The sequence below is a fragment of the Falco cherrug genome, chromosome 1 (assembly GCF_023634085.1).
Source record: "Falco cherrug isolate bFalChe1 chromosome 1, bFalChe1.pri, whole genome shotgun sequence".
Classification (NCBI taxonomy): domain Eukaryota; kingdom Metazoa; phylum Chordata; class Aves; order Falconiformes; family Falconidae; genus Falco; species Falco cherrug.
In genome coordinates, this window is record NC_073697.1 from 97,051,205 (window position 1) to 97,061,874 (window position 10,670).

At 39.7% G+C, this 10,670-nt stretch overlaps 1 protein-coding gene across 9 annotated transcripts in view; it reads right to left on the reverse strand.

Annotated features, from left to right (window-relative positions):
- Positions 1 to 10,670, reverse strand: part of MPHOSPH9 (M-phase phosphoprotein 9) — a 31,697-nt gene that overhangs the window by 20,723 nt on the left and 304 nt on the right. For 4 of the 9 annotated variants that reach the window (XM_055710379.1, XM_055710371.1, XM_055710389.1 and 1 more), the window contains exons 2-6: positions 8,242 to 8,374; positions 7,213 to 7,363; positions 5,788 to 5,877; positions 2,245 to 2,747; positions 193 to 316 (exon numbers count right to left, since the gene is read on the reverse strand). In XM_055710379.1, coding sequence (XP_055566354.1) covers positions 193 to 316; positions 2,245 to 2,747; positions 5,788 to 5,877; positions 7,213 to 7,363; positions 8,242 to 8,348 — 975 coding nt within the window. In that variant the 5' untranslated portion in view covers positions 8,349 to 8,374. Of the gene's footprint in view, positions 1 to 192; positions 317 to 2,244; positions 2,748 to 5,069; positions 5,106 to 5,787; positions 5,878 to 7,212; positions 7,364 to 8,241; positions 8,375 to 9,614; positions 9,972 to 10,517; positions 10,568 to 10,670 lie in introns of those variants that run through there. The other 5 variants (XM_055710349.1, XM_055710356.1, XM_055710366.1 and 2 more) reach the window with 5 other exon arrangements.

Here is a 10,670-nt window from a genome sequence, read left to right on the forward strand (position 1 = left end):
AGCTACATGAGTATCAAATGATCCAAGAAGTCAATTCTGCCCACAACACTTCACACATGTGAATGGGAACCACTACTGCAATGCTTAAAGCAGAGTATGAAAGCATATGCTGAATCAGAACATACAATAAATCTGAAAACCACCTGTGACAAGAATAAAATTAGAGAAACATAATAAAATAAAGAGACTTACATTCTCAAGTGGTAATTTCTTTGCTTGCTCATTTTCTTGCATAGAGTTCACACATACTTTGTCTGCATTTATTCTTTTCGGTTGGTTTTGTTTCAACTTTTGTGCCCACGATGTTAAAGATTTACTAGACAGTAAGAAACACACACATACACCTTAAGTACAGGTGCCCTTTTCAGTGGGACACCAATTTGTTCTTCAAGGTGAAACACAGGCCCTAAAATTCTACTGCCTTTGTGCATTTTTGAGGAACAATATGAAGTAATGGATGTGGAGATGTTTTGGGGCACTTTTTTTTTTTCCCCAAGGCAAACAAAAACCACCAGCAACCCAAAACACAAACAAATCACTGAAAGGTGCTAATGAACTGCATCCATAATCAAAATGGTTTTACTACTTTGTTATGAAATTCTTTGGTTTTTTTCTTAAAGAACTCTATCTTTTTGGCCAGATAACCATTTTTTGGTCTGTTCAAGCAGATACTAATTAAAGCCACAAAATTAAGCTGGAATGTAAATGCAGTGCATTTTCTTATTGTGTAAACCAGTCTGGTTGTAAAGATGATGGCAGCTAAGACACACTAAGGATACCCTTGAAGATTCTCTTCAGTCGGCAGGTAAGAAAGATTGAAACAAGATACAGAACAAAACAGGGGGAAAAGGCAGAACAGAAACAGAGACATCCTGAAATTTTTCTTAGAGGCAGATGTGAAAAAATTTTCCCATTTTATTAAAAAGTGACACTATAAAAAACTACGTATTGTCCCAGACTGGGACATACACTAGAAAGAATGAAAAAAGGTTTCAACTAAAAATTTAAAACAGCAAACACTAACCCCCCCCCCCCCCCCAAAAAAAAAAACAACACAGTTTGGGTTAACTGGACTATTTAATTTTGGTTTGAACCCTTTCTTCCCACCAGCTGGGTTCACAATACAAAGCAGAATGCAATTTCAAAGACAAAACTGGCCTTTTTGTTTGTTTGTTTGAGGTTTTTTAATAAAAAGGACAAGAAGCCATACGTTAATTATTTCAAAAACTGGCTTAGAAAGGTTTTTCAAACTGCAAAACACTCTTGAATTGAGTTTCTCCAGCTCTAAGTTACCCGGTACCCACCTCATGGAACTGTGCAACATGAATCAAACACTGGAATAAATACCAACAGAAGGGAGGAAGAGAACATATGTATCAATGTGTGGTAATGATGCACCCTATATCCTGAGACAACACATTTCCAAACCAAATCCTCTTAACGAGAGCTGGCTCTGCATTTTATTTCATAGTAGCAAAATGCAAATTCATCTTCATGATTCTTTGGGTTTTTTTCCAATAGCGAGAATGTTTTGGTTTTTTCCTCCACAAACTACTATCAGGGACTCACAGGCAATATGGTGCCCACAAGACCTACCATCCTGCTCATGACCGCATGAAGCCACTGCATTACAGTCCAGGCTGACAGGGAGAGCAAAATACACTGTTAAATCCTGTGCAACTGGAGCAATATTTGGTCGGCATTACTGCCAAAACAGCTAGCCCACCTTTCAAAACAATCTTGGTAGATCCAACCACCTACTGAACAGAGCAAACCAAACAAAGATCAACCAAACAAAAAAAAAAACAAAACAGCAGAAAAACTCAAACATGTTTGGCTGTTGTCTGATACAATTTATTACTGTAATGCATGCATATAAGCTGGCAAAAAAGACTGGTTGAGCACAACAACAAAATATCAATCATATAAAATTGGTAATTGGCACCTAAAATTCTGGTGCACTGATAAACACTATATGCAAACTGTGTCTTGGCTCATATTTGCAGAAGAAAGTAGATTTTCATGTATTTCCCAATGTATGTACAGCAGATGAATGCTGCAGACAGAGATAAGCATCACACAGAAACATCAGGCTAAACAAATAAATTGATCTGCCAAGCAGCAGAGTATCTCTTACAGGCAAGATGTTCCATTCAATTTGTACATGTTTCCAGTTACCGACAGCTGTTTACTGACTAGGGACCACCTACAATAAATTAACATGTTTGGAAGTTTATCCCTTACCTGGGTTTTTTTCCACATTGAGCTTCGTCAACTTTATGTTCAAATTCAGCAGGGAAAACTAAACCATCATTCCTTCCTGACGAACAATTTTCCTCTACTTTTTTCGGTAAAAGTTCTCTTTTACTTTGAACACTTTGCAAGACTTCTCCATCACTTTGTCCTTGCGAAGTTTTCTCCATGTAGTTCGTACACTTGCTAATGTCGTTAGATTTGCTAGGGGTCAGCCCAGAGGCAGAAATCGTACCATACCCACTATTCATCGAAGCATCGTTTGCAAAACATTCCTGATGCAGATCAGATGTATTCGGCTGACTTTCCGCTTCGTTAGATCTAAGTTCACTAACAATGCACTCATGCTCTCCAGAGATTTCAGAACACATCCCCATTTGACTTTCTAGCGATGAAAAAGTGTCTGGAAGCTTGGCAGGCAAACTTCTGTTCTTGCCGGCACCCCGACTGCTGGTCTGCAATTTCACTAACTGCCTTATCTCATCCTGAATTAGCTACAGAAAGAAAAAGCAAAATTCCTATGAGCTCGAGCCAGAAATCTCATTTCTATTTTGACGCATCTTCAATTCATGTTACTAGCAACAGAATTAGAGTACTTCTTTGAAATAACTCATTTTTTTCACTGTGTAGACAACTCATGCATAAAGTAAAGATATGCATACTGTGCATAACAGTAAAATGTCCACGGTAACGATCCCTCATTCCATGCAGTGAATTACAGGTCCCAGTAGTCATTTGTTAATGTAAAAAAAACCATGCATGCGTGTATTCACTACGTGCCTTCAGAACTACAGGTACCTACCAGCCAGTTAAAGAAATAATAAACTACCTAGGGATGTAATTACAAATGGACAAAAGTCTTTTGCTAAATTTAGGTCTGAAAGGTGTTATAACTTGGATACACATTTTTAAAGATTGCAAGGATGCCTTAATGGAAGTATAAACCATTATTCAATTAAACTAATAGGAATAATGTACCTCTGTAAGATTATTTGCATAAAACTTGACTTTAAAATAACTGATTTAGCTAATATGTTATTAGGCGGTTCATATAATACAAAGATCTACGTTTTGACTGTTTTGGTATCTGATGGAGTGGAGCAAACCTAGAACTAGATCACCAGATTTAACAGGTTACTCTTCAGTCTACAAGATCGGCAAAGAGTTATTTCAGTGTATGAGAGAAACGGAGGGTTTGGTTTTGGTTTTTTTGTTAAGTTTTACAGTTGTGCACTGGTATACCGAAAACAGCTTTGAGAAACTTCTAGTGCTTTTGTCAAGGGCTATGAAAAGGCTTCATGCTGGAGCCCATAGCTATGTCCTTTGGCCAGCGATCAGCACTGCTGCAGCATTACACTGCCGTTACTGAGCTCTGCATCAGCGCACAACTCTTACTACACCTTACAAGACCAGAGTATCTGGTTGTTTTCAAGAACACATATCAAACTAATTCCCTTGGGGTGGGGGGTGGGGCGGAGAACTTGCAATAATTTCAAGAACATGGAACTCTACTAATGTTTTTTTCACAGAACTACAGTACATTACTCACATATGAACAGCAAGTGGAAAGCACAAATCGAACAAAGGTAATTTGTTCTCTTAAAATAATAAATAAAAAATAAGACTGAATTTCAGAGGAACCTGTGTGTAACGCTAGTCAGAACCAAGCCCCATATGTTTCATTAGCTTGCACAGAATTAACAAATCCAAATCAATCTTTCTATTAAAAAGAAAAATCCACACCAAGACAAAAAACAACGATGAAGCTTTCTGCCATAACAAAGTATTTTGTTGTGCTAACGATTTCAATCATGACTGCAGCCATCATTTGCTTTTTAATTCTGTGATTCAACATTGTTGAGGAAGGTAGAGAAGGGAAAACAAAAGGAAAGAAACAGAACTGGAGCAGGGGGGAATTATGATCAGACTCTCTGCTGACATTTAATCTTTGCCATTAATACCTTGTGTGGGAAAAGTGAAAGAAAGGCTACTATGCCAATTAAACAGCATTTTTACTTCTCTTTGCATAGTTACAAGTAATTCCAAGAGAATAAAAGACCTGGGAAAAAGAAGATGACACTTCTGTAGTTTGGAAATTGTAGGTAACTGTTTTTTACAAAAATCCTCTTCAATGAAGTCTGATCTTAGGATGATCCACAGATGGTGACAGTTTTTCTTGCTACTGTATAAATCATGTAAGCCAAGGACTGAGTCCACCGATTCCAAAATGAACTCAAGGTCTTTTGATCCATATTTTCACATGGATGAAGATGTATTTTTGTAAGCACAGTTGGTCTTGAAACACAGCACAGAGCAAGCCTTATCTCAGTCATGTCAGTGCTAATGCAGCCTCTTGCTTTTCAACCCCAAATAGTAGATTTTTTTTTGTTGTTTATTGTTTTTACTAGAATGTGCTGAATTGCCTGTACTTCAGTATTTTCACTAGGTGACTGGCATACCAGTTTAATTTGGAATAGCTCCATCTATTTTATCTAATGCACTCATACAACTGAAAGTAAGTCATAGCTGTTGATTTTGTATTTAGTGTGGCAATTCATGCAATTAGTAAGTCCCTGCTGATACCACAAACCTAACTCTTCCAGAGGTAGCTTTCCTATTGAGAAAGACAAAAACCGGCAAAGCCAACACAATGGATTAGTCAAGACTACAATTAGCAACCAGTGAACCGAAACACTACAGTAAGAGGAAGGAAATACAAGGGTAAGGAAACACTGGCAGGACAAAAATAACAAGGTGGCAGGGAAAGGTGGGGAGATGAGGGGGAAGAAACAGAAGATAGGATAAAAGAACAGTACCTCTTGTTAATTCAGTTCAGGAACTGCTGATTACTACTAGTGTAGAGGGCATCAGGAAAGGGAAGGGAAAAACAGCAACCAAAATGATGAAGATATTAAGCATTATATATTTATAGAATTACTGTCTTATACATACATAAACATTTCCTCTGTTTTAATGGATAAATATGGTACAGCGAAAACGTGAATCTTCACATGGGTCATTTTTCAGTCTCATCTTAGAAAGGAGACTGGTCAACTGAAGGGTGAGATAGTGTTCAGCTATTACAATGAATGTTTTCCTATGCCATATACTGTCTAGATGAAGGAATGAGAAGTTGCGTAACATTTTCTAATGAAAACTACAATGTCTCAAAATTAGAAACAATAGCGTCTAACAGTTAATAAAAAACAGCTTGTACCTACAAAATCCAAGTATCATGTGGGCATTCTGAACCAAATGTTTGTGAAAACAAAACAATCAAAAACAAATAATCCAAGAATCTTCACTTCTGAAATGGTTCCTACCAGTTACATTGTTAATTAGCCATGGCTGTCTCAAATACGCATCCTGTAAATGGCATTCCAGTCATCCACTTCCATTAAGTGCCTGTCTGAATATACTTACAGAAAGTCAAGAGTGCATAGAGTTTTGGAGGGGGGTAGGGTTGGGGTCGGAGGCAGGGGGAGAAAAGAAACACTCCACCTAACCTACCTACATGAACAAATTGTTACTTACTTGGATTTGATGGTGGAACTGCTCTTGCTGGGCAACTATTTGTTCCTGACATTGTTTTTCTACCAGTCTCAACAACTGTAGCCACCTTGTCTATTAAATCACAAAGTAAAATAATTAAAAGCACAGTCATACTGCATCTCTTACCTTTTACTCTAGCTACAAAACAGTTTTGCAATCTTATACTTCGGTGTTGACATAATAGCAAGTTTACTAACAGCACTGTGGTTATCTACCCCCCAATACACGAAGCCCCCTATCATGTCAGGCAATGGAAACAATTCACTGTGGACACACTCACTTAAAAAAAGTCCTTTAGACAGCAAGAGCAAGATAACACATCTCTACAATTTAAGTTTGGTTTAGGAAAAAAAATGAAAAAGGAAAAAGAATTATTGTGTTTTTAAAAATTCAAATGTCTAAAAAGTAGAAACAGCTGGCAGGGAAGTACAGTTAAATTTTGGAAAGGTTGATTCCACTTCAATAAATTATAGGCAATTTAAAAATTTGTAATTAAACATCCCTATGTCCAGTGAACCACTTGCTTCAATAAGAAACTCTTCCCTTCAACAATCCAGCTGAAGGCCATGATGCGTAACTAGCCAAAACAAAGATAATATTTTTTTTAAAATTCAATACATAGGGTTCCTAAAATGTAGTAAAATCTGAATTTTAACATATATTTTATGCTAATGTTTATGGAGCTTGATACGTGAAGCATAGGACACGGGACATAGAACGCATGTGCCGAGACAGACATCTACATTTTTTTCTTGGAGCTGTTAAAAAGCACCCAAATTAAGCATCTGTCAAAAGACATTTTGATGGACCACAGCCAGAAAGCTCAAAAATTCTGCAAGAACAAACCCATGGTTTGGAAACCTGATGCTCCTTATGGTGACTAAAAATAATGGTAACATTTAAAATAAAAAGGGACAAAAACATTAAAAAAAGTTTGAGAGAATTAGCTCATGGAACCTACATCATGATTTTTGTGTTGTTTTAAATCTAGAAACAAACTAATCACCCACACATCTTTACAAATGGAATAAATAAATTACTCAGCTAAACCAGAGCCATTTGTAGAAAGCAAACTTCTACTTTCCAGGATCACTTCAGTCCAGTTTGAAGTGCTACAATTTAAAGGTTTACATTTTTCAGTCCAAAAGCTTACAATCTGTAGGTATTGCAACTTTGAAAACAAATATTCATAAGTGTATTGTAAAATACTAAGATAAAATTGCAATAAAATCCATCCACATGATTAGTTCATACACTGTAAAAGGATTTGTCCCACCATGAAGAGAATAAGCACGTACATATATAGATCTTACTGCTAAACTGTATCATCATTACATTTGTCTTCCAAAATGCAAAGCTGATACATTAATACAATATTTTTTTTAAATAAACCTTAACATCAAATACCTCATAGTTCGTCACAATTTCTGAGTCAGTATTTCCAATGTTCTGGATATCTTGTATAACAGAGGCAAGCAGCTCAACAGAACCAGTCTTTAATGAGGACCTGGTATTCCCTGAGTAACCAGAAACTCCATTAGGATTGGATGAGGGACTTCTAGTGAAACAGGAGGAAAAATATTTCAATTATTTATTGTGCCAGTTGTGCAACATAATGGCCAAAATAACATGCTACATATGGTATGCAGCCATAAAAGAATGATACACCTAATTTACATTGTGACCCTCATTGTGCTGAAAAAAACCCAAACTGCTAGGTCCTAAGAATGAGGCTGTTTTTCAAGAAAGTCCCAAAGAATCCACAGCATGTTTCATCCTTAGTTTACTATTAAAACACAGTAGCTTTCCAAGAAGAGACACAGCATGATCAGCACAGATATTACTCCTCACTAGCACAAACGCCAATAAATACAGCTTTCCATCAAACCTGTGTGCTTCTTCATAGCTTCTGTGTAACAATAATTTATAAAGTCCAAGACCACTGCCTCCTTTTAAGAAGTTACACGGGCAGTAAGCAACTTACAGTGCTCATCTTAAGAGGTCAGTCAAGAAGCACCTCTCCTTTTGCTTAGGCCATTAGTCTTTATTTGCCCTTCTCATTCACTGGGAATACCTTTGGCATGGAACGGAAGAACAATTCAGTTTTTCTAATCTGCTGTTCTCTACAGATGACATAACATAATGTATGATCTTGCCCAAGAACGATCTCTTTACAATTTGTCCAAGATAGGTTCCCCTCCCATTCTAAGAGATGTGAGGCAATGGAAGTTCCTAAGCTTTTAAGGAAGACTTAAACAGCTCTTTCAGTAAAGCTTTTCTCATTAAGGATTATACCTGTAAATGTTAAAAAAAACCCTAAAATATATTGCAGAGTATTACGCACTATTTTACCTTAGTAACAACGTTACTGTAAAAGCATACTAGGCAAAACAAAAATAATAAAAATATTGGTTAGGAATTCCTTCAGCACATTACCTGTTGCAATTCAAGCTACAGACAGGGCTCTGGGTATTTCCAACATCAAAGTCTGCAGAAGATGAAGGGATTTCTTGCACAGTATTCACCACGTCACAGTTTTCCATATCTTAGTCCCAAGTATGACGCTACCCTGAATATATAATGAATTAAGCATCACTCTCTTATTCTAAAACACTTGACTTTGGCTGAAACAACTGTCTCTTTAATCACGTTCTGTTTCTTCATTTAACAAACCACCCCAGAACGGGCTAGCATTCCACAACCAACACCTCTTCCTTCGCCTGTGCTGTGCTCGCAAACAGGTGCTGTTTAATCGTCCTCGTACTTGGCTGGGACTCCTACAAATCAGAGATTCCTAACTATACCTCACACACGTAGACTGGGCTGTAAAGGGAGTCTGAATCCAAAACAGTACAGGTAGAATAGTGTTGCTGGGGTTTGGTTGTTTGGGGTTTTAAAATCTGAGGCTCCACAGTCTGTTTTTGAGAATTCTGTGAAAGGGCCTACTACCAATGTATTTAAATCTGCTGAATGGGGATCTGTGCCTTCACTGGAAGAAACACCCCCCAAAAAATAAAATTGAGACCCACTCAGACTACAGTCGACCAATTCTGCCATTTGTGTAATATCTGGTGTACTTTTTTTCACATTATTTATTATTATTTCTATGTAACATTAATTCAAAAAGCTTTGAAACTATTTTGAGCTACATTTCTTTTCAATTAACGACAAAAAAAATTTAGTCAAAGTGGAAACCCACAGCAGTTGAAACAGCAGCTGGTTAACTGAAAGCACCATAAATAAATCAATGCTAAATACTTGTGCAATGGTCCTACTGCCCTCAAAGCAGCAGTTTACAAGAATGGCTTTAAGAGAGACTAAAATATTCTGGCAGTTTCCATACTTGCACTAAGAAAATACTTGAAACGCATCAATTCATCAGTTCTTCTATACCGCTTATTTCAGCACCCTGGTGAATTCATCCTATGAATCTAACATCCTTCTTCTAATACTGAAGAAAAACCTTACAAACATTTCAGGGATGGAAGGGAAAAAAAAAAAAAAGAAAGAGACATTAAGAAACAGCATCCTAGTAGCCTGTGCTAATACTAAGAATAAAAGCTTGCTGCCTTAAAGCAGCACACCACCTTCAAAGCTCGACCATTCTTCTTTACAGAGCTTACAATGACATGCCTCTGGCTTTTACAGATTTAAGTTTTCATTATTTTAAGTACATAGAGATACATCTCTAACCGCGTTTCAGGAGCAAAAAAATTATTTCCACCAGAAGGAAACTGAAGGGCAACTGTCTGATTTTTCCCTGTTTTAGTGGAGCGTGGCTTTAGCAGAAATGTTTTCCAGGTACTCACTCAAGCTATCTTCTTTGGATAAGGCTGAAAATGCAAGAACTGGAAGGAAGTTATCACAGCTACACAAATTCCTTTAGCAGAGCTTCTCCGGATAAACAGAAGGAGGAAAAAAAAAAGCCTTTCTTCTTTTCCTAGTGACCAGAAGCCTGGGTATCTTGAAGGTTATCAGGCACCTAACCCAACGGATAAAGCAGAAGCTGCATGTGTCTCTGGAGCAGCTGGATGGCAATGGTGGGGGCTACATCAGTCGCCCCCATCTCCCCAGGATGAAATCATGGGTGGCCTATCTCAGCAGCACAGGAGATGGGTGGGACTTAGCTGCGACACAGTCTCGTTTCATAACCTCATTAGAAGTGCCTGCTCTCCATAAAGCAACAAAATACATTAAGTGAGCTATGACTGGGCTGAGGGACAGCTAAGCTCTCACCTATTGTCCCCACTGCACAGAACTATCCTTACACGGCCAAGTCCCTACATTAAGGGGTAAGGGGCTGAGTAAACCCGCGGCAGGTGCGTGGGCTGGTCTGGATGCCAACCCCTGGGCCAGCACTGAGCCGGGCCCCTGCGGCCCGCACCGGGCCCCGACCAAGCCCCAGCGCCCGCGGCTCCTCCAGCCAGCGCAGCGGTGACGAGGCGCCCCGGCCCCCGCCTCCCCGAGGGCTCCCCGAGGGGGCCGGGCCAGGGACAACGAGCCTGCGGGCTCTGGAGCCCCGCTCCCCTCAGGATGCGCCCCCGGCCCAGCTCAGCCCCCTCCAGGCCCCCCTCCCCTCACAAGTTACCCCCTCCGACCACGTCTGCCCCCAGGGTCGCCACCCCTCAGCCAGGACCCGACTCCGCGCCCCCGTGTCCCTCCCCGGCTCCACTCCTGAGCGACCCCCTGTCCCCTCAGGAGCCGCCCCTTACCCTCAGCGCTGCCCCCTCAGGGTCCCGGCCCCCACAAGCGCCCCCCCCCCGCCCCCAGCCCTGCCCTCCTCCCCGCACTCAGAGACTCCGCCCCCACCACCTCCCTCGGGGCGAGCTCCGCCCCCACGCTCCCATTGGTCAGCTGCCCCTCGC